Below are 21,593 nucleotides of genomic sequence, written 5' to 3' on the forward strand. Positions count from 1 at the left end.
AGTCACAAGGCGAGTTTCCATTTCTTGAATTTATTCACGCGTTCACAGAATGTGGCGACGGGCACTGTGAGAATACACGCTAGTTCTCTGTACCACAGGCACGACAGCAACGCGCCACCTTGGCATCAGAACGTAAGGCGCTGGGTTAAAGTTCAGATTCAAACCCTTTTTCCATCTGTAATGAAAAAAATCACGCAGCTCTAATAAACTAAAAAAGGTGACGCATCATGATCAAGCATTAGTTGGATAAAAATATGTTCTGTAAGAATATAAATCAAATAAATACTACTTTAATAAAAAAATAGAACAGACCACAAACACCTCCCCTGAAAACACACGTGCATAGAACTTCATCGCTACGTTTGAGAGGAAGAAAATATCACCAGCGTCCTAATTCTGGATATATTAAACCTTCATTTTACAATGATTTGACTTTTCATGCTAAAAATATAGCTGAGGCTCCTAGAAAATCAAGATTCACCTCTGGAACTGGAAAAAAGTGGCTAAAAAAACAGTCCAATGAGAGTCTGCAGTGGATGAATGAACTCTGTACATGAACAGTGACGAATACTGACGTGACGTTTATGTCGTAAAAGACATGAATTCATAAAGGACGAAGCCGATAATCTCAGTGTTCAGCTCATTTGTTCGAGTCTTCAAGTCATTATTTAGAACCTCGTCATCGCTTTAAGACAAAAGTGTTTTCATGAAACATCACAGATAAGCTGAAAAAATAAACCTGATGTCTCAAACCTGCCACACGGTCAGATTATTTCAAGCATTCTGCTGTTTTCCAGATCAAACCAGATGGTTCGTAGTGTTCGTAGATGGTTCAGTGTTCGTTTAGAACTCTCTGACAGTGATAGATCAGGGAGTCGGGCAGCTCGGGCACCGGAGAGCGCAGCCACACCGCCAGAGCTCCTGCGTGCAGGCGACAGTGCAGGAGACACGGCTGATTGTGGAGCAGCTGGCAGGCTACAATCCCCTCCACACCTGGAACAAGGGAGAAAATACTTAGTGTCAAACTTATCAACGCCTGGGAACGCCCATTTTGATCGGGACGCTCAGCTACCTATGATTTCTACCACGTGGAGCTGAAGTTTGCTCGTCAGCACGTTCAGAGTGTCCACCAGGCTGTCGCCTATCAGCTTCAGGTTCTGCCTGGTGTCGTGTGAGAAGTCCAGCCACATTTTGCCGTACTCCTCGGTGGACATGGCCAGAGGTCTGAAGAAAACAGGCGGAGGTCAGAAAAACTCATCTCACCACAGCCGCGAGGAAAACGGAAGACACGGTTTCACCTGATGAAGCTGCTGAGAGGAAGTTTGTACGAGAACTGCAGTGACAGAGGTGTCCCGGCAGGCAGAGAGTAAGAAACGACCCCGCGCACTTCCACGTGGACTGAGGGCCTCTTCACGATCAGCGAAGACTGACACACCGCTACAGCGTGACTCCTCACCTCCTGCATCACGCCCCCACACCAGGACACCTGAAACCATCATGAATCATGGAAAAAAACACCGCTGGGATCAATGATGAGTACAGGGCGTCATCTCAGAGGACCTATTCAATCATTACTGCACCTCCAGTTCATCCGAGTGGAGTTCAAGGCGCATACGTTGAATGTCCGAGGAAGAGCAGTTACAGAAGAAAAGAAGCAGAACTAAGGCGTCCTCTTTCTGCACGTGACAGGCTGAGACATCCAGGCTTTGGTTGGAGCTCAGGGGGGCGATATCAGAGCGGGAGAGCCCCCTGAGCTCTGCAGGAACATGAGAACCGAGACAAAAGTCTTTGGGCGTTTGCTGCTGCTCACGACGAGCCAGTTCAGTCCCTTCGTTAGCGAGGTCATCTACAGCGGGAGCGGACTTTTCTGCCTCCACATTATTGTCAGCGAACTCCACATCACAGATGCCGTTTGTAGTGCCGAGGCTCAGAGAGAGCTGGGAAGCCTGCGATGGGGAGGAAACAGCCGACTCGGGGTCCAGAAGGTTCTCACACAGGAAGTTGTCCACCGAGCAGGAAGAAGCGAACGTAGACCTTGACGTTCCCTCCTGGGACGGGTCTGAGACTTTGGCTTTTCTTCTGAAACGGTGGGGGGTCTCCTCAGTCTTTCCCATCTGTCGAAGAAAAAGGAACCAAGAGTGATGCATAAAACCATGTCCAGGAAGCTGAAGAGCTTTCACTTCATTGTTGCTCCCAAAATAGATTTGAAATCTGACCAGAGACACGGAGCTGTGGGAAGCCAGGCCGACAAACAGCGAGGAGGCTAGTTGCTGTTTCCCTGGCTCCAGATCGGGGGTGGGTTCAGAGGTGGGGGTCTGACTGGGGGAGTCTGCTGCCTCGGCCTCCAGGCTGGGGGACAGCTGAAGGGAAGGAACCTCAACCTGGCCCACCTCCTCCACAGGTTCTCTCTTTACCAGGTAGCCATCCTTCCCCCACACCCTCCTCACACCATCCAAGTTCAGAGATGTAGAACTGTAAAAAAAATAAAAAAATTCTATAGAAATTCTTTAACATCCATTACATTTGTTAAACATTACTGGGATTAAAATTAAATAAATCCAGAACAGCAGATGTGACTTCAACAATGATAATGGAAAAAAGCCAGAAAAGTGATAAGTGACAGTATAAACTAACCCTACAGGTAAACGCAGGCTCACTATCTGGCAGGAAGTCAGAACAGCACAATGTATGAAGTTAGCGTTCACATACCCTCCTTTGTGTGAGCGGTCTACGCTGTTGCCTGAGAGACCAGAGCTGATGGACAACAGCGTGGGCGACTGTCTGTCAGTGATGCTGCAGGAGGACATGCTGATGGGCAGAGACAGGCCGTACGGCTCCAGACTCAACGCTGAGGCAGAAACACCAGTGAAGAAGAGGCCAAAACAAATCTGCCACCCGACTGACATTGCGTTCTTGACTCGTACCTTTGCCCTCAGCCAGTTCCTCCTGCCGCTGATGGGGGGGCTTGTACGGAGCAGCACCGGCAGCCAACGCTTCCGAGACAAATGCATCCAGGAACGACAGCGATGAATCCACCTGGAAACCCACATCAGCTGCAAAGTTCTGGTTCAATTCTCAATATACGTCGCTCAGAACGTAATACTGAAATCCTGCAGGTCTGCATGCTTTTGTTACCTCCAAGGGTTCCCTGGAGGCATCCCGAGGCAGCACCCGGGCCTGTAGTTCAGAGTCCTGGCTGAGGTACTGCAGTTCCTGAGCTCTCTGCCTCAGCACAGTGTCCAAGGAGCTGCTGTACGTTTCACAAACCTTCCGGGTCACAGAGACGTCCGTGCTGCCGCCCTCACACTGCTTAGCCATTGCCAACAGGACCCAGGTCTTGGTTTCACTGCTGGTGCTCTTCAAGTCCAGCAGATTGGCCATCAGCTTCAGGACTGTGTCTGGTTCCAAGTCCTCTTTCAGCCAGGAGTATTCACCCAGGACCTGCAGAGGAGGGAACGCCACTGAATGTGCATTGGGTCCATTTGGAGTTAAAAAAATATGTTTTATCTGAAACAGATTCATTAGAATTGAATCTGTCAAGTTGGACATTTGCTCAAAAAGACATCAAACATCAAAAAGTAAAACATGGACAATATCTGTTATTTCATGAGTGCCCCAGAACAACTATGAGACTCACCCAGCTAATGACCTGGAGGAAGCGCTGTGGCAGTTTTTCAGGCTCCCCTTGTAGCAGAGAAATGTAAGAATCAACTGCGAACAGCTTCATCTTCCTGTCCTCCTCAACACTTTCAAATCCTGGCCCAAAACCAAGAAATCAGCGTTAGAGCAGAGTCAGAATGCTAACCTGAAATCTGCAAATCAAACAGTGTATAAATGTGGCACGAGCTCACCCTCAGAGAGGAGTTTCACGAAGCTGTTTGGGAGATCAGGGTGCATCATGTCTCCACCCAAAGAAAACACCGTGTTCATGGTCTCAATGAACCATTCATTATCAGGGGCATATGTACAAACACTATAGGAAACCACACGATGCTATATTTATATATTTAAAGCCAACACAGGAAAACCTCACATGTGACATTAAAAAAAAACAGACTTTAGCATTTTCACACTGGTGTTGAAAGGATATTTTTCTGCCAATTCTGACACCTTCCCCACTAAGTCAGTGGTGGCGTAGTCGTCTTTACTGGTGCGTAGGAACTCCAGCATCTTCTCAACAATGACTGTGACATTCTGGGAGTTTGTGATTCGAAAGAGCAGCTCCAGTGTCTACGAGAATGAGGAAAAAATCCCCGTTATGAGTAAAAACAAATATCACAAGCCAGCCATGACGCGCATCTCCCTCACCTCACGCTTGATGATGAGGTCAGTGTGGTCGAGACATTCTATGATGGTCATCTGATGCTGTAGGGCCAGTTTAGGATCCTGCTGAACCACGTAGGTGAGAGCCTTCAAGCCTTTGTTACACAGAACACACTGACTTACTACACTGAACCTTGGAGAGAGCTCCTAAATCAAAGAATTGCTTCTTACCAAGATATTTGAGGTTTATCTTTGGTGACAAAATAAAGTTGCCGATGCACTTTGCAGCTTTTTCCAGAAGCTCCGACTTGGGGTAAACTGTGTAAATGCATTTTACACACTCGTATAATATTGCTGAGGGGGGGAAAAAAGAGTAAAACGAGCAGCTGATACAGAAATTACGTCACATCAAATAACCAGACACGTACCATAGGTGATGTTATGATTCATCTCTGCCCTTTGCAAAGACTCGTCAAGGACCTCATACATTATTTCACTTGTACTGTGAAAAAAAAGATGGGCAGAGCTACAGAAGAGTTTTACTATTCAGTCCTTCAGCTGGTAAGATGAGTAATTACCTCTGGTCATTTTTCCCAAGTAGAGCGAGTATTCTAAGGAGCTGAATTTGCAGCCACGGTGCAGGGACACTGTGATAGTTAAAATCAATTGGTAACTTTCCTCCCACCACTTGCTTCAGTATAGTGACAATACTTGAGGTCAGGTCTTTGTAACTTTCTGGATTCTCCTGTAACAAAGACCAAACAAACAAGGTGATTGTACTGCACCAATGTTCATCAAACACGTGTTGAGTTAAGAGCCAAGAAAAGCTAAGAACCTGGATCATTTGTAGGTAGATGTGGAGTGATGCCGTCATCACACCGGGGTCCTTGTCACACAGAGCTTTGCGAAACTTGTTGGGGATGTGCTGAACTTGAGTTGGAGCGATTAGATAGAATTTATACAGTGCCAATACTGCTTTTCTTCGAATAATTTCTCTGCAAACACACAGGAAAAAGCATGTAAATAATAAGATTCAAGGAGATTTATCTTGCTCATGTTACAAAATAAAAACATCCCTTACTTTGGGTTATTAAGTTTCTCCTCGACCAGAGGAAGGATGGCAGGAATCATATCTTTGGGGAAAATCTGACTCACAACAGTGAGAGCCATGCACACTTCAATAAGGTTGGTGCTCTGAAGATCCTAAAAAATACCAGCCACATTAACTATTCATCCTCAGGACACAAATAACAAGTTTTGTCAGAGAAAAAAAGAATCCACCTTTAATACTGTGTTCACAAGGAGAAGCAGCAGCTCGTGACTTTCATTCAGAAACAAAGACACAGCAAGATAACCTGCAAAGAACACCCAATTACTTCCCTCCAACCTCGACAAGATTCGGAGCAAAAATGTCTTTATGCTCATCTTAAACAATATTCAAAACAACATACCCACTCTTTTTTCCAAAGCAGTGCCCTGTTGAGCCAGTTTGATAGCGTGAATATAGGCAAATGAGGCGTCGTAGCCCAGCATTTCACAGTAGATTGCTCTAACCATGAGCTCCTTCATCTGCCTCTGCAGGAAGATATGAAACACCTCAAGATTTTAAGGCAACAGACACATTTATGTGGCTTGTTGGGCAGGAAAAATGGGAAACTCTGTATAATAATACCATTGAGTTGTGCGGGGAAGACACTTGTTCTTTGATGGATGTAAGCTCGGCCTCTATAAGCTTTTGCTCCTCCTGAAGTGAGAGAAATTTAAGGATATCTTGGAAAGACAGGATTTCCAGGGGGTGCAAAGGTTTTACTCTTCCCAATGGGGACTGTTAAACACCGAACATGATGGAATGCTTTGCAACTTTTCAGTGAAACTGGTAAATTCCACAACAGCATTTTTCAAAACACAAAAGAAAAACAAACAATTTTTTTGTTTTTTGTTTTGTAAAAATATTCCTTTTACTTAACATGTTGCGTTTAGGAAGCTCCGAGCCCAACTCGCTTTTTCACCTCGGTTCCGGTTCTAAAGACAGACTCACATGTTTTGAAGTTAACTCGGTGATTCCTCTAATAAGGCTTCCAAGTTTCGAGGACGATGACAGTTTAGCCGAACCGGGCTGAGAGTCCAAAGACAGCAGGCTCGGCAGAGCTGTCAGGGTCTTCTCCACCACATCGCTCATGTTGCAGCCAGAAAACAAGGCTTATCAGTGGGCCGTTGTCCTTTACAACACACTCAGGGGATCATCTGTCCATCCCAGCAACAGTTTATTACACACTTTTAAAGAATGTTTCGTCAGGGAACGCTGTGAAAGACCAAAAGACGTGAAACACTAGCTTGTTAGTCGGCCATTGTTTTGATTCAGCGGCGAGCTAAAGCTCATAGATGATGTCACTTCCGCTTCCTTTTGAAGAAACTTTATTATAAATTAAAAAACGGACAGTGGCATAGCAGAACGAGAATAGGAGTAAATTATGAATAAAACAGTTCTATAATAAATGAATGGATTTAGATATGTAGGCTGCACACCGACTTAACACTTATTAATCATTTGTAGGTTAAAGTATGGATGGAACGTTCACCCTTTGAACTTGACTGAGGTTTCCATTGTTGCGTTATAAAATCAGCACACACAAATCCACTTGAGCTACCTTCTTCGTGTGCGTGTGCGTGTGCGGGTGTGTGGCACCAAGTGAGGGACGAATAGGCAGCAAAGTTTAAGCAAAGAAGAACAATGTGGGAGACTGTGTTCATGTATTACTGCATAGACAATAAAAAGGAGCAAAAGCTAATGGTGATATTCCAAACTCAATTTATTTTGTAGTTTTGATAAACAGTTGCTCATTTAACTGTACAGAGCTACAAAAAAAGACAATAAATATTAAAGTACAGCCATCGGACAAGTGAAGGAAAAGGTATACATTCTAAGATTTAACAATGGTTCTATAAATTAGTTATAATATATCTAGTGGGGGGAGCACAGGTTCACAGTGTCTGGATGTGCACATAGAGCAGGAGAAGGCCTCCACAGCTGGAGGCAAATGGTGTTTTTGTTCTTTTGAAATCAGTGTGGATGGAAACTCAGTGATGCAAATTTTCAATATATTCTATAAATGTGCTTTAGGATTGGCAGGAAGTGTAAATGACAGGAGCAAGAATTTATTGTGCAAAGAGGGGAATTAGAATCACAAATGTCCCCTCAGACGTGGACTTTCAGTTTGAACAAGGTTTGCTCTGTTTATGCAGACACCTTCATGTGCGGGGAATCTTTTTTATTTTTCTAAAGACAAATAATCACTTTTCACAGGTCAACAAATGAATCTGCATTAACTCAAACATCCCAGCACCCCTCCCTTAGAGAGAGCCAGAGGTCACATCTCAACAACACTTGCTAATTCTCATATTTCTAACCAGTTGCAATGCCTTCGTATTTATCTGTGCAAAATAAATAAATGAACTAAATAAGATCATCTTTTGATATGGCCACATACGATACATCAAGTCATTTCTACCCTATACTGGTGCTAGTCACTATCGTATTTTTCTGAAATATACATTTTACATCTTAAGTTGTGAAGATAAGTACTGCGTTTCTCTTCCAGTTATTTTGCCATATATGATGAGATTTTCCTAAATTAAGCTTGGATATATGTAAATGAACCCTGGCCATGGGACAGGAGAATACAGTCTTATAGATATTGTCATATGGATATGTACAACCAAGCTTAGTGTCTATCGCTGTGATTGTACTCTAGCAACAACAGTGTGTACTCTGCGTGTCCTACAACCATAAATCCTACATGCAGCTTCATCCCTAAGCCCAGATCTAGGAAAAAAAACACAACAAACAGCAGAAATTACATTATTCTATCACAACAATTCAAATGAACTTGTTAGATAAGAATGCTGACGCCTCTTACCCGAAGGGTGTGGTCCCATGAACCCGTACAGAAGGCCGTCCCGTCAGGCGAAACGCGCAACGTGCTGACGCGGTTCTCGTGTCCAAACAGAATAGAGACCCGCGTTCCTTTTAGAACATCCCAAACGTTTATGGTGTAGTCATTGTAGCCGCCGAACAGTAGCCGCCCTGAGAGATTGAAAGAAATTAGCCCCTTCTGTCTCATTGACTCTATAATTAAATGGTTAACACCAGTAACGGGTTGCCTTTTTTTTTATACAGAGAATAACAGGAAACATTTCTTACCACTGAGAGAGAAATCAACACTGGAAACCCCGAATATGATGCTCTCTTTGGAGTAAATTGCCACCTCTCTGTCTGCCCTCAGGTCGTACAGGCGGCACTGTAACAAGCAGAATCTTCAGCTTGGGTTCTGGTGCACTATGACTTAAACCTGCAGTTCTGGTAACTTACAGTAGCGTCGTCTGAGCCAGAGGCAAATGCATCTCCGCTGGGATAGTAACTGTTCAAACAAAGAGAAAAATGTCTTCCTTTATGGGGATTAAACACCTCGACGCCCGTGCATATGTAATTTAGCATTCGCTGGTACTCACCGCACGCTATTTATGTCTGATTCGTGCGTTTCGAAGGACTGAATGCACTGTCCTGAGCGCATGTCCCACACGTTGGCCTTCTTATCGCAGCCCTGCAACAGGAGAAAAAACAACAGTTTAAATGCGGCTGCAGCGGGAGCTGGAAAGAGGAAGGAGGGGGACGCTTTCTCACCCCTGACACAAAGGTGTTTCCAGTTTCGGATGGAGCCAGATCCAGACAGAGCACGTCGGCCGCGTGCCCGTGGAAGCTCTGCAGCAGCTGCCCACTCTCCACGTCCCACAGTGCACAGGTCCCGTCCCCGCTGGACGTCAGGATCTTCGAAGCAAGCGCAGCGAGGAGGAAGAATAAAGCCGTTTTTATAAAGGGACGCTCCTTCCTGATCACATGATCAGTACATCAAAGCAGAACCACGCTGGCTGCTGTTGGTGTTCAGTAGGAGGATGTTTCCTGAGACGGGCAGGGCAGGGGAACTATTCAATAAAAGGGGAGGGTTGTTACCTGCATGTCTGAGTTGGTGAAGCTACAAGCAGACAGGTAGTTTGTGTGCATGGCCACGGACTTCTTCTTGGCAGCCAGGTTCTCGTTCTTATCCAGCGACAGAGGATACACGGAGCATTTATTATCCAGGCCCCTGAGAGAAAGACAGGAAGAAAGGTAAGAAAGACAGTTTATAAAGAACATTAAGGTGTACAAACAGCATAAAACACTCACCCACAAGCTACAGCACAGCCAGATGGAGCGTAGGCACAGGCCATCACCCAGGTACACGGCATTGTTACAGCGTGTTCCTATGAACATCAAAGGAAAACGATGAATAAGCCCCTGAAATCTTTGTCTTTATGCAGTGTTAATTAAAAAAGCACGGTCAGACATTAGCATTTTACATTATTTTCAACCCCAGTAGCAGTTTCATCCCCATGTAGCCAAAATAAATGAATACATTTTCTCAATAATAAGATCTCTACAACTCACCTTGTTGGTGGTGAAAGCATCCCAAACTATCACTTTTCCATCCTGCACCCAGTGATCAGACATGAACGGACACACACACAGTCAGAAATGTCTTTTTCGGTCAAGTTCAAATCAAAACATTGAAGTAATCAAAGTGTGTGTGACCTGAGAGGAGCTGACGATCCTCCTCTTGTCCTTGCACCAGTCCATACACAGCACCTTGTTGCCGTGTCCCTTCAGAGTCCTCCGTGTCTTCATGACAAACTGGCCCAGGCCTTCCACCTTCTCGGCCACTTGATGCACTGGACACAGAAAAAATTGAACATCACCTGATCAATCTGCCAAGTCCTCCCATTGACACACCGAGCAAATGAACTATATTCTATCATATCATATGAATATTTATCTTATGAGCTTTGAAAAGGCGCTAAGGATAATCTGCAACATATGTGGGGGTGTGGCGCCCTCTGTGGTGGAAATGTGGCACAACAGGGGAGGTTGACATCTGTACAAATAAATGGGAAATTGTGGTATAAAAACATGAATTTAGCATCTTAAACCATATAAAGCAGAAGTTAATTAGGCAATTTAAATTTTAATTATGCGGGAATTTCAGTACTCGTGAAGACACATCGATTGAGTGGCTATGTTAAATTTCATTAATTCAAGATTCCGTTTTAAAAGCAACCTTTTTACGTTAAATTATGGGAACTGTTCCGCCTCCTGGTAACATCAATATAAACAAACAATTCAGTTGTGGGATCTTGTTTACCTTTTAAGAGTCACATTTCTGCTGGAGTTTTACAACTTAGGATTTAAGTATTTTGTATTGAAATGGACGCGGTCTTCAAAGATCGACATTTACTTATTTACTGTTTATGTTATTTCCCTGGATGACTGCATCCATGAGTGTTTTCTGATTTATTGTAGATATAACAGGTACCGAAACTTGAATTTTCTTTTTTTATACTATTAAAGTGATCATTAATCTTAAAGAATCACAAAGCTTGTCCTTAAAGGGCCCCTGTAGGAAAAAAAACAACAGCGGAATAAGGATAAAGCCCCAGGGAGGGGGGCGCATCAGTATTTATAGAACTATCTGCCCATTAGGGAGACAAAAACACTTCACGGAGGTTAATGACCGCCACAAAATGTCTGAAAAAAGACCGTGCGTGCACGTCTTTAACGCCAGGGTGCTGTAAAGGAGCGGGATCTATCGCAGATATGACTTCAGTGCGTGATTTTTATCCCTATTTAGTCAGATGTGAGGCTAAAGTTAGCAGCAGATCAGCCCTGACACGCACACGCACGCGCTTATTGCCGAGACGCCATTTACAGCGGAAAAACTGTCCCAGTCTCCTCCAGTTGAGAGGCACCAATCTACGGGTGTGCACGGAGGCTCTGGGCCGCCCGAGCGCGCTCGCTGTCCGTGCGCAGGGCTGCAGGAGGCCTCTCCATTTTCAGCACTCACGCTCGACATCGTGCAGCTTCGCCCTCTCCTCCTCCAGCTTGGACTTCAGCGTCTCCGACTCCGTCTTCAGGTGGGCCAGAGTCTCGTTCAGCTGTACCTCCGGTGTCGCCATTTCAGGGAGTTGAGGGGATTTCATATATTTCCTTTATGCGGGCGGCGATCGGCGGCGAAAAGGGCTTAAAGCGGAGCTAACAGCTGATGCTGCTGTCATGACGTCACGGGGAGAAGATGCTCCTCCAGTTTACGGGAGGGGGGAGGAGAAGGGGGGGGGGGGATGCTGCTGCTGCCCCCGCTGCACGGGCTCCCTCTGCAGGTAGGCCCACGACATGGCCCCGGTGTGCGCGTCAAACGGCGGCGTGAGGAATCCAGATGCGGAACATCTGGAGGGAGTACAGATGTTGCCCTCATGAGCTGCGAGCGACAGATGTGGCTGTCGCCGGAGTCGGGATGCGACTAATCATCCGCGTTTATGTTTTTACTGCAACGTTGTCAAAAGAGGCGACTTTGAAAATGAATCATTTAGAAAAACGTTCATTTCAGAGGTTTTATCTCTTAAATTGTGGGTGTAAAATGATCAGTTGGTGATTTTGTTTTATTGGCTCACAGAGTTTTGGGTTGTTTTTTTGTGTGTGTTTTCAATAAGACACTTTGCAGGTCCTATAAAAATGTATTTATTTTTCAAGTAACACTGAATACAACAGGAGTGGTCGTTCATTAGCCGATAACAGGTGATTCCTTATCCGTAAAGATTCCACATACGAGACAGGCCCGGAAACAAGATTCCAGAAAAACAAAAGGGTTAATTTGCTGGTGCTACACTTCCATTTGAGCCTCCGGTGACCACCCGAGGCGACACACTCGTGTAGAAAAGTGACCACATTTTACTTTCAAAGGGCTGAAATACCAAAGTGCAATAACACGCCTCCGCGGAGAGGAGGTCAGCGTCCAGGCACGCGCCTCCAGACGGGAGAGTCCAGCCACCGTGGCCTCGTGTTCAGTCTGTACTCGAATCTAACGCGCGACTTGAGGAACGTCCCCCTCCCAGTGATACTTCGGATTCTTCCTTTTTGAACGGCACCTTATTAAAGACAACTGCAAGTGGAGAGTAAAACATCACAGGAGTAACAACAGAAGAGCTGCTCAACAACTTCAAACACTAACAATTTACCGTCGGCTCCGTTTTATAAAAGCAAAGAAGGGGGGAGAAAAAAAACAACGTACTAAATCAGATGAAAAAATTAAAAACCTTTTAAGAAAAAAAGGTGCTATGTACAGGTATTTACAGGCGAGATCGAAGATTATACAGGTTCGACTGGACGCCGAGGTCCTTAAAATCCAACACGTGTTTGTGACATTCACTTTTGTCAATTCGAAATCATCTTCAAAAGACAAAACCCCGCCCCCAAAGTCCAAAAAACACCTCCTCTCTCTCCCCACTCGGGCGTCGCGTTACTTTTTCTTTTTTTTCTTTTTTTGCGTTGTGTAAAAATGTATATTCATCATAATCGAAGAAATCCATGAATGCTTCAGCCGGGGCCGCCGTCCCTCCGCCGGCGCCTTCAGTCCGGAGGGAGGAGGTCGTGCAGGCGGAAGCGTTTACGGATGTGCGGTCTGACGTCCTCGTTCTGCAACACACACCATTCAGTCCCGGACCACAGAGGAAGCAGGCAGCACCTCACAACCACCTACCAGCTCCACCAGGCTCTCCAGGAAAGGAACCAGCTTCTCCAGCTCGTTGTCGTTCCTGTCCATGAACCAGCTCTCGATGGGGATCCCGTTGGAGAGCTGGAAAACAAACAAGCCGCTGTGGAGCCGAGCCAAGGTCGCGCGGACACGTCGTGGCCGTGGGCCGCGTTTTACCTGATAGGCGAAGGCTTGCGGTGAGTTGTCGATGATGATGGTCTTGGAGAGATCCCGACCCAGGATGTTCAGGTCTTTGATGTAGTTCCCCTGGACGCACACGCAGTGCTCACGGAACAGCCTGTGCCTGAGGACACAGCGAGGGAAGCGTCAGGGGCGGGAGCCTGACGTCCTGGACTCGGGTGGGCCGTCACTCACCTGACCAGCTGCTTCCTTGGATCCAGGATGTTCAGCAGCTTGTCAGCGTAGACTTTCTTAGAGGCCGTGAAGAGAATGATCTGAAAAGGTTCAACAGACAGCAGCTAAAGGCCGACGCGTTTCTGTGCATCCAGGGTCACGTGGAGGGAGAACCAAAACCCTCACCTCATACTTCTGACACATGCGCTCGAGGAACTCGCGGAAAAACGGCCTCAGTCGGACATAAACCTGCAGCGGGGGGAGAAGAGCAGCTGTCAAAGAGACGCCAGGCCTTCAATCACAGACAGGAAGTGAGGCGACCGACCTGGTATATTACATCTTGAAAGAGCACAGGGAAGGTCAAGGCCGCGTCTTCGAGTTCATTCAAACTACAGTGGACGAGAGTTTCATCCTGACAACAGAAGGCAGGACGTCAGCGAGCGTGCAAAAACACCACAGGTGGGTTGATCCCAGGCAGCGCCTTCTGCTCACCAGATCCAGGACCAGGGAGAACTCCGGAGTGCTGCGCGTTTTCAAAGGTAGCGCCGGCTTGCGTGTTAACTGCTCTTCTGTCAGAGGAGGCACGTGCTTGATGAAGAAGTAACTGGAAGGAGAGGGGACAAATAACTAGATGTAATGGAGATGGAGGAGAACACAGGATATTGGCGTCGCCATCTAGTGGCGAACGTGTCAACAGTTTGTACTCACGGATCAAAAACTTCCCAGTCCTCCTCATACGAGGTTTCTGCAGGAGCTGGAGGTAGCATGTGCGGGTAACCACCGTCTGGCATGCAACCCGGAGCTGAAAGTGTGAAAATGTTAAGAGGAACGAAGCAAAGGGAGCCTCTCCGGTCGTAATTTATCCATTCGTCAATCAGTTAACCAGAGATCTAATCAATGCTCATAATGTTGTGCTTATGGCAAAGTTAAACTAATTCAAATGTCTATGAGGTTTTCTGAAGGTCGCTGAATGTTTTCAGATGATACAACCTTACTAAAGAAGGGCAGAGCAAAGGTTTGCTATATATTTATGTATAAATAACACCCTGGGCATTAAAAGGACGCGTGCAAAGCTCATCAACAGCACGAGTCGCAGGGAGGTCTGACCTGTCAACGGTGGCATGTCTGTCTCAGTGACTATTTCTCCTTCTTCTACGGTTGAATCAGAGCTTATCTGAAGCCTCTGCGGTAAGACGGGGGCCATGTGGCACGAGGTGATGGCCTCCGTGGACGTGAGAGTGCTGCTTGGCATTTCTTCAGCCTGCTCGATGTCCAGCTGCTTCATGATCTCCTCCGCTTCCATGGCCTGGCCTGGAGAATCCGAGCCAGGAGTGGCTGAAACGACGGGAAATCCCAGCAGCGTTCAGAGGAAAACGATTCCAAAGGGTTTCGTTTTTTTAAAATCTTTGTAGCCGTGCACAGTTGTGCCACAGGGAAGTTGTTTTACCAGTTTTTGTTGCTGCTGAGAAGAAGTTGTAGACAGGAGAGAAGATGGTCCCGAGCAGGGTGGTGCGTGGCGGGCTGTTGGCGGCCTCAACGGCGGTCTCAAGTTTACCGTTTGGCTTTAGTGGTTTACTGTTGCAGGTCATTGAATCTGAAACAACAACATATGTGCTGCAAGGCAACGGCAATCAAGGAACACGTCCCGATGTCGTCTGTTCAGAAGAAGCGGCACCTTTAGCGGGATGCTTCCTGCAACCTCTGGAGACGGATTTGCTGGAAAGGCCTCTAGGCTGTGGTGTAGAAGTAATTAGATCACTCTCAGGCTGGCAATCAATACGACTCCTCTTGGTAGGGATGTCCTGCTCCACCTGAATCAACGGGCAGAAGCAAACGGTGAAGGACGCAAAGATCGTTTACAGATATGAAGGAATAAATCACTGATGTCGGGGCACTATTCAGTCGTTCGCACCAGCACCCACCTTGACAGCATTTCCACGGATGATTTTTTTGATGGTGGAGAGCAGGCCTGTTTCATTCTTCTGCATTTTGCCTGGACCTCTGACCGCGGATGGCTCCACTTCACAGTGTTTCCGTTTGGCCTGGGATGGGTGGTTCCGTCGTCCTGAGACTGGCTGCTGAGGAGCTTTACGCACTCTCAGCCTCATCATGCTCCAGCATCACATAGAAAAACCTGCCCGGAGACGGGGGCAACAATAAGGTTAAACCTGGTTTCACCGTCAACCATTTCAGGAAGGCAACTGGACTCCTCCTCATACGATGAGGGTCACGTAAATGTCAGACAGTGGCAACAGTTTCAGCATCACCAACTCCTGTTTACTATTTTTCACTTCCTGTTTTCACTTCTTGTAACAACATTGGATGTCAGGACGTGGTGTAGTCGTGGAAATAAGGGTGCGGTGTAAACGGAACCAACGGATGCTTTTCACAATTGACAAAGTAATTCAGTGCAGAGGGCTTTCAGAACCACATCTAGACCAGCCGGACCGGTGAGCATAGTGGGCGGACAGGTTAGACAGACAGTCGCGGCAATGTTGAAACCGAATCTACATACTTAGCAGTAGAAACGTGCTTTAGCATGGAATAAAAATGTGATCAGGGGTGTTACAACATCTGTAGAAAACTGTCTATCAAGTAAGAGCGATGCCGAACATCGTTATGTAACAGCGCATAGACTGACAACAACGTCAGCTATGGTTAGCATTAAGCGGCAGCTGGAATCAGCATTAAAAGCCATATTTCTCCCCCCACCCGGCCAGGTTTAAGGCAGCCACAATCCAAATTTGCCGCTGCCGGTTCGTGGTGGCGACGCGTATCCCCGCAACCTCTACACAGATGCTGTATGTGGATTCCGTGGCTAGCGGTTAGCATTTCGAGCTAACAAAACGCAAACGACAGCAAAATTGATGCTGCAACCGTATGTACATGTACTGCAGCGGCGCACACCGCCCGCCCGTCCGTGAATTTTCACGTGTTAATTCGGCAAACTGTCCCGAAATTCAGCGAACATCAGGAAGCTAGCGTTAGCTACGCTCTTGCGTCATTTTGTTCGCTTCAATGGCTATTTTCAGTCTCCAGACTACGCCCCCTTCGCTAGCTAACTTTAGCCGCTAATTAGCAGAAGACATATTTTTTGTTTACATGTCGACGCCGATTCTCACCTACCGACGGTCGACGGGGCGCTTCCAAAGACGACGCGGGTCTTTCGGCTTCTACCGCCGCGAAGGTGGCGGCCTCCGTTAGAGGTCAGTCCGTGGTTGCTGCTGCCAGCGGGGTTTGCGTGTCGGCAGTCACTGGTTAACCGTGTCTGCGGGCGCCATTTCCCGCCTCATCCCAAACATAACGTTAGTGGTGCGCAGGAGAATGCGACACGCACACGCGGACGGAAACCGACGTGGCGGCGCGCGGCGGAAACGACAGGAAAATGTGCGCGCGCGCCCGCGCGAACGCATAAAGGCTGGGCAGAGACCGCGAGCTGCTGTCGCTTCACGCTCTTAAACAAAAATCAACAGAAATAGCGCGACAATCGTTTAAATATTGTTGTTTAACATGAACCTTGAACAAGATTATCGTCTTTTTTTAAATCCTCTTTTTTTTTTTTAAGAAAAAAAAACTTTGAAAATGATCATTCTAAATTTCCTGTAAAACAAACATTTATCAAAATAGGATGGTTTTCTTCTTGGCTTTACATCATCAGTTGTTGCTTTTCGATCAGAATAAAATGTCGACTGCTGTTTATGTCTTTAATACATCATTTGACATAAAAAATTGACAATATAGTACATATATGCGCCATATACAAACGATCGGCTCTACATGCTTAAATGTTAGTATAGCTCCTGTACTACAGTATCAGTAAAGATATTTATTATTCACCAACACAATGTGTATACAGTTTTTTTTAATCTGCAGTGATCACATTTTAATGAGCACATTTACACACAGTCAGATAGACTTTTCAGCTGGAATTATATGAACATTTCTTTCTCGTAAAATCATTTCACCATCAACACGGCCTCACTTCATCCCGAGATGGAGCAGTTTTCTGTAGGGTCCCGGTCCGCCCCACAGGCCCCTGATGTTTACAGAAGGAGAAAATAAATGAGAATGCTGAGCTCACGTTGCTTCCTTTCAACACCTGCTGCCCTACAGCTCACCTGAGGAGTCCGTGCCAGTAGAGGTGCGGCATCAGGTCGGCCTTCATGTGGTACATGAGTCGTCTTTCTTTGGCCTGGTTGATGGGAAACGTCTCCAGAGGTTGCAGGTTGTAATCGAATTCCGCCAGGATGACCGTGTTGTAGCTGGTGACCAGCGGACACGACGTGTAGCCGTCGTACTGCGAAGAAGAAGACGAGCAGTTACAGGCGCCCGTCTGCAGGCGCAGGCCTATTTAGGGCCTTTTGGCCCCTCACCTTCTTGTCCGGCTTCTCCTTCTTCAGGGTTTTGCTGATGGTTCTGTTCAGGATGGCAGACTGAGCCGCTGAGAAAGAGAAACAGGTGGTGCAAAGTTGACCTCTTGACCTCAAACCAGCATGAAATGATTTTAATGTAACTGCCGACACGTGTTTCTGCTCCTAATCTGCAACTATAATCAGCAAAACATCAGGACAAACACCATAAGCTTGATGTGTTGGTAGCAAGGACACACAAATTAAACCAGGTTATCACCAGTTGCCTCAACTGGAAAATCAAACACAGACAGATTTATGAGGCCTGAATCTTCCTGTGTACACATTATACACAATCACACAGCAGTGTTTTGATTAGTTTTCTGTCACATTTAAGGTGATTTTTCTACCGGGCCTCCACTAACACATGTTCACCACCGGACTGCTGCAGCATCAGGATAAATAACCACTCACCAACAGCAGCGGCGGTCCTGACTGTGGGCAGGTTGGTGCAGTCGCCGATGCCAAACACGTTGGGATACCTCTTGTGTTGGAGGGTGTCTCTGTCTACATCCAACCAGCCAACCTCATCTGCCAGCGGGCCGCCTTTGATGGCCAGACTGGGTCCCATCGGTGGCGTGACGTGAAGCATTTCGTACTAAAAAAAAAAATATGTGGGATTCTGTTTTCATGACACGATGTTTGGGCGATCCTGTTTAACCTTTAAGAGTGAAGCAAGATGATTTTGATAGTTTTGTGGAGTGAATATTGTCAAGATATTATTATTGTCTTTATGGATCCACGTTGAAGCCACGAAACCCGTCAGTACAAAAAGCGTACGGCCTGCTGATGGTTAGGATGAACCGAAGCTGGTTTGGCTCTGTGCAGACGCAGTGACGGATTTTCATGGAAGGTTTTGTGGCTTCAGTGTGGATCTTGCAGCTTGTTAAGGAATAAGGAATTAAGGAATAATTACGAATAATTAGTAACCTCAATCACTGTGGTTTCACCTGGTTTGTCCAGGTTCTCAAAGACCGCCTCCTGCTTGTCTGCCCGCACTTCGATCAGATTTTGCCTCAGGTTCACTTGCAGGTCCCGCTGTTTTACAATCTCCCACAGTGAGTCAGCATATTTCTTAACGCCAAACAACACAGGAAGTGATGTGTTGTAGATGATTTTGGCCTTGGACCGTTTCCCCGTCTGGAACAGAAACATACAGGCGCTTGTTTAACCCATGAAAGACGAGCGGTCTCCAGGTTCCCACAGGGATGGTTCAGGTACCTTTCTGAGATAGGCGTCAGACAAGTACATGATCTTCTGCGGCGCTCCGGCACACTTCACCGGCGTGTTTGGGAAGCTGAACACGGCATTGCCTCCTTTAAAGTTCTGCAGGGCGTTCCACGTCTTCTCCACCGTCTGGATGGAGTAGTTTGATCCAATCTTGGGATGCTCAAACCCGTCTGGAAGCCCCTTGATCTACATTTGAACAGAGTTTCCTGAGATGTAGCTGAGTTTAGCAGGAGCAGCATCAGCAGAGGTGGAGGGAAAAACATCTTTACCCTTTCATAATGGAGCTGTAAGCCAAGAGCGACGATCAGATACTCGTAGGAGATCTGAAACGTGAAAAATTCAGCTTCACGTAGCAACTGATTTACCAGCAGTTTCTGTGTAAATGTCTCCTATCGCAGACGTACTTCAGTCCCATCATCCGTGCGGACGGTATTTGTGTCTGGGTTTATTTCCTCAACTTTAGATTTCACCCACTTCACCCCGGACGGCATGACGCTGGCGGTGGAACGACCCGAAGAAGCCGCCGTTTTGGCACCGGCACCCACCAGCGTCCATATTGGCTGATAGTAGTGCATCTGGAATTAGAGTTGGACAAACTGTTGACTTGTGTGTGTGAGTGTGTGTGTGTGTCGCAGCCTCACAGACACACTCGGCTCCTTGCCTCGCTGGGTTCCACAACGGCCACGTTCTCGGCTCCCATCATCCTCTTCATCCGTGCGCTCATGGCGATTCCTCCACTTCCTCCCCCGAGGACGAGCATCTTGTAATGCTGTTTGACGGAGACGCTGCTGTTGGTGTGAAGACTGGAGACGGAGACGCTCCTGGGGGGGCACCGCCCCAGTCCACGCAAGGCCGCCATTTTCTCTCTGGAAAAGATGTAAAGGTTGTTTTTGAGGGTTTTTTGGGGGGAGTTTTTCCTTGGTTGATATGAAGCTGTAAGGCTGAGGATGGTCATCATCCAACGGGCTAATGATCGAATGACGACCCCTCAGGAATAATTGCGATCTCTGTACGTCTGCAAAAACAAATACCTCCCCCAGGTGCACGGAAGCAGGCCTGTGCCCGGTGACTTTAGCAAAAGGTGTTTAATCACGAGCAATACTGCTCATCACACCTTCAACAGTTACGCTTCTATAGCTTGAGCCCATCCAGGAGAATCATGGCTGAGATTGACTTTGGTCACGTCGGTGTAAAACATTAACTAAAATGTTGCTCCTTCATCTTCACAATCACAACTAACTTTGCGATGTGTAAATTTCCAAGTTCCCCATGTAATTTGGGAAGAATCGGCTTCAAGGTTCTTCCACCAACGTCATCATCAGCCACTTGTCAAAGCAAGCTGGGTGGAGCACGTCTACAGATGCTAATCTTGAGTAGCAGTTCACGTAAGCATGAAGGTGAAGCCACAGAACACAAAGAAAAGGGAAAAAAGGGCCACGTGGAGGCCCGTTTACGCACCCAAACACTTGGAAATGTGTGTCAAAAATATAATAATGCTTAAAAGAGAAGCTGGTGTTGGTTTTAAGGGCCTGGGAATCTGTGACATCTCTTAGCCTTAAAGTTTTAGGGCGATAGAAAAAGAGTGTGGAACAGAACTGAGCACATAAGCACAACACTTGAAATAAATAAAGCTGCTCTTGACTTCAGTTTGGGAACTTTCCACATTGGCACACTTAAGGGAAAGGGGTCAAAGGGCAGGAAGGAGGGGCAGAGGGGATATAATGCTGTTGGATTGACACGCATGCGTGGCAGACATACATCGTGCACATGCACATTTCTCACGGAACTCGCTGCTGTCAGCGGCTTTTGGCGTATTTTAATGTACAAATGATCTAAATTGATCTTATTTCGACACTGGTGCACATATAATGCGAGTGCACGCATGATTTAACTGAGGTGGCCGAATCAGAAGTCATTTATTACGGTTTAATAAATCTGCACGGTTCCAAAGGTTGTGAGTAAAGTCTAAAAATAAACCTTAACGAGATCAGAAGACCATAAATAAAACACTTAAGGTTCGAGTGTAGATAGTTATTCTAGAAAATGGATACTTTGACTTTAAAAGTTATTCCTTCTGAGGGTTCACCCGGGGAACCAACATCTTTTTATAGTCACTGAATGTAAATTGGCCGCATTAGGAAAGGGTTTACTTCAGATTACCGTCTCTGCCGTCATGCTGGAGCCTAATTGGTTGATCGTTGACGCGCGGTGCGCCACGGTGAAGAAAACCAACTGTACTCTGCAATCAATGATGAATTACAACCCCCAAATCGATTAGGTTACAGAATTTAACCACGGCGACAGGAGTTTAAAGTCTGGTGATTTATATTAATTTGGTCTGAAACATTGCGCACTAATCTGCGCAGTGGTCGGATCTCGGCTCCCCCACTGCGTTGGCTGCTACACGGTGCAGCCCTGTCACATATTTAGGTGACTGTTCCCCTCCAAGCTGTCGCAAAAGACCCAGAAGGTCACTCACCTCCACAGGGGATGCCCGCTCGGTTTTATTCCCTAGAGAACAAACCTCTCCTAATATATCCGCGGCGCGTAACGCGCAACGCGTAACGCGCAACGCGTAAATCTGGAGCTGCCGCAGCTCCCGCCTCCGCTGGAGAAAAGTTCTCGAATCGATTTGGAGTTTGCTGGATTCCGGGCGGGTCGTCGCTCCTTAATCAGCCTCACGGCCAATTTCTTTCTCTCGGTGAATGATTAGTTTTCTAAA

At 46.6% G+C, this 21,593-nt stretch overlaps 4 protein-coding genes across 4 annotated transcripts; all 4 read right to left on the minus strand.

Annotated features, from left to right (window-relative positions):
- Positions 1-11: 11 nt before the first annotated feature.
- ap4e1 (adaptor related protein complex 4 subunit epsilon 1) lies at positions 12-6,642 on the minus strand. The gene is made up of 21 exons (XM_057050834.1): positions 6,302-6,642; positions 5,936-6,007; positions 5,715-5,838; positions 5,545-5,618; positions 5,345-5,466; positions 5,099-5,258; positions 4,842-5,008; positions 4,692-4,765; positions 4,495-4,617; positions 4,309-4,418; positions 4,087-4,230; positions 3,852-3,960; positions 3,638-3,756; positions 3,136-3,441; positions 2,925-3,036; positions 2,710-2,848; positions 2,217-2,472; positions 1,581-2,114; positions 1,299-1,486; positions 1,073-1,224; positions 12-993 (listed from the first exon to the last, which is right to left on the minus strand). The coding sequence occupies exons 1-21, from the start codon at positions 6,440-6,442 to the stop codon at positions 833-835; spliced, it is 3,387 nt and encodes a 1,128-aa protein (XP_056906814.1). The 5' UTR covers positions 6,443-6,642; the 3' UTR covers positions 12-832.
- A 413-nt stretch (positions 6,643-7,055) lies between these two features.
- On the minus strand, positions 7,056-11,439 carry gnb5a (guanine nucleotide binding protein (G protein), beta 5a). Its single transcript, XM_057051307.1, has 11 exons — positions 11,196-11,439; positions 9,890-10,026; positions 9,746-9,787; positions 9,485-9,561; positions 9,272-9,404; positions 8,945-9,088; positions 8,773-8,864; positions 8,633-8,681; positions 8,465-8,561; positions 8,181-8,347; positions 7,056-8,086 (listed from the first exon to the last, which is right to left on the minus strand). The coding sequence occupies exons 1-11, from the start codon at positions 11,329-11,331 to the stop codon at positions 8,075-8,077; spliced, it is 1,086 nt and encodes a 361-aa protein (XP_056907287.1). The 5' UTR covers positions 11,332-11,439; the 3' UTR covers positions 7,056-8,074.
- Positions 11,440-11,850: 411 nt separating this feature from the next.
- ctdspl2a (CTD (carboxy-terminal domain, RNA polymerase II, polypeptide A) small phosphatase like 2a) lies at positions 11,851-16,621 on the minus strand. The gene is made up of 13 exons (XM_057051300.1): positions 16,359-16,621; positions 15,155-15,366; positions 14,908-15,043; positions 14,680-14,826; positions 14,340-14,567; positions 13,941-14,034; positions 13,725-13,836; positions 13,558-13,644; positions 13,419-13,481; positions 13,254-13,333; positions 13,056-13,182; positions 12,885-12,980; positions 11,851-12,820 (listed from the first exon to the last, which is right to left on the minus strand). The coding sequence occupies exons 2-13, from the start codon at positions 15,341-15,343 to the stop codon at positions 12,755-12,757; spliced, it is 1,425 nt and encodes a 474-aa protein (XP_056907280.1). The 5' UTR covers positions 15,344-15,366; positions 16,359-16,621; the 3' UTR covers positions 11,851-12,754.
- A 301-nt stretch (positions 16,622-16,922) lies between these two features.
- On the minus strand, positions 16,923-21,443 carry sqor (sulfide quinone oxidoreductase). The gene is made up of 10 exons (XM_057051305.1): positions 21,351-21,443; positions 19,533-19,737; positions 19,276-19,446; positions 19,141-19,194; positions 18,863-19,057; positions 18,572-18,781; positions 18,056-18,239; positions 17,606-17,673; positions 17,351-17,529; positions 16,923-17,268 (listed from the first exon to the last, which is right to left on the minus strand). The coding sequence occupies exons 2-10, from the start codon at positions 19,728-19,730 to the stop codon at positions 17,211-17,213; spliced, it is 1,317 nt and encodes a 438-aa protein (XP_056907285.1). The 5' UTR covers positions 19,731-19,737; positions 21,351-21,443; the 3' UTR covers positions 16,923-17,210.
- Between the last annotated feature and the right edge of the window lie 150 nt (positions 21,444-21,593).

The sequence above is a fragment of the Takifugu flavidus genome, chromosome 13 (assembly GCF_003711565.1).
Source record: "Takifugu flavidus isolate HTHZ2018 chromosome 13, ASM371156v2, whole genome shotgun sequence".
NCBI lineage: Eukaryota > Metazoa > Chordata > Actinopteri > Tetraodontiformes > Tetraodontidae > Takifugu > Takifugu flavidus.

What these genes read in the sequence shown, in the direction of transcription:
- sqor (XM_057051305.1), bottom strand. Translation starts at nt 19,730, where the DNA reads ATGGCGGCCTTGCGTGGACTGGGGCGGTGCCCCCCCAGGAGCGTCTCC. An exon ending in GCACGGATGATGGGACTGAA is followed by an intron (nt 19,195 to 19,275) that starts GTACGTCTGCGA and finishes TTCACGTTTCAG; the next exon opens with ATCTCCTACGAGTATCTGAT. An exon ending in TACAGCTCCATTATGAAAGG is followed by an intron (nt 19,058 to 19,140) that starts GTAAAGATGTTT and finishes GTTCAAATGTAG; the next exon opens with ATCAAGGGGCTTCCAGACGG.
- gnb5a (XM_057051307.1), bottom strand. Translation starts at nt 11,331, where the DNA reads ATGAAATCCCCTCAACTCCCTGAAATGGCGACACCGGAGGTACAGCTG. An exon ending in GAAGCTGCACGATGTCGAGC is followed by an intron (nt 10,027 to 11,195) that starts GTGAGTGCTGAA and finishes TTCTGTGTCCAG; the next exon opens with TGCATCAAGTGGCCGAGAAG. An exon ending in ATGCTTTCACCACCAACAAG is followed by an intron (nt 9,562 to 9,745) that starts GTGAGTTGTAGA and finishes TGATGTTCATAG; the next exon opens with GAACACGCTGTAACAATGCC.
- ap4e1 (XM_057050834.1), bottom strand. Translation starts at nt 6,442, where the DNA reads ATGAGCGATGTGGTGGAGAAGACCCTGACAGCTCTGCCGAGCCTGCTG. An exon ending in ACCTCATCATCAAGCGTGAG is followed by an intron (nt 4,231 to 4,308) that starts GTGAGGGAGATG and finishes TCATTCTCGTAG; the next exon opens with ACACTGGAGCTGCTCTTTCG. An exon ending in CAGAATTGGCAGAAAAATAT is followed by an intron (nt 3,961 to 4,086) that starts CCTTTCAACACC and finishes GTTTGTACATAT; the next exon opens with GCCCCTGATAATGAATGGTT.
- ctdspl2a (XM_057051300.1), bottom strand. Translation starts at nt 15,343, where the DNA reads ATGATGAGGCTGAGAGTGCGTAAAGCTCCTCAGCAGCCAGTCTCAGGA. An exon ending in CAGGAAGCATCCCGCTAAAG is followed by an intron (nt 14,827 to 14,907) that starts GTGCCGCTTCTT and finishes TTGTTGTTTCAG; the next exon opens with ATTCAATGACCTGCAACAGT. An exon ending in GCATGTGTCAGAAGTATGAG is followed by an intron (nt 13,334 to 13,418) that starts GTGAGGGTTTTG and finishes GAACCTTTTCAG; the next exon opens with ATCATTCTCTTCACGGCCTC.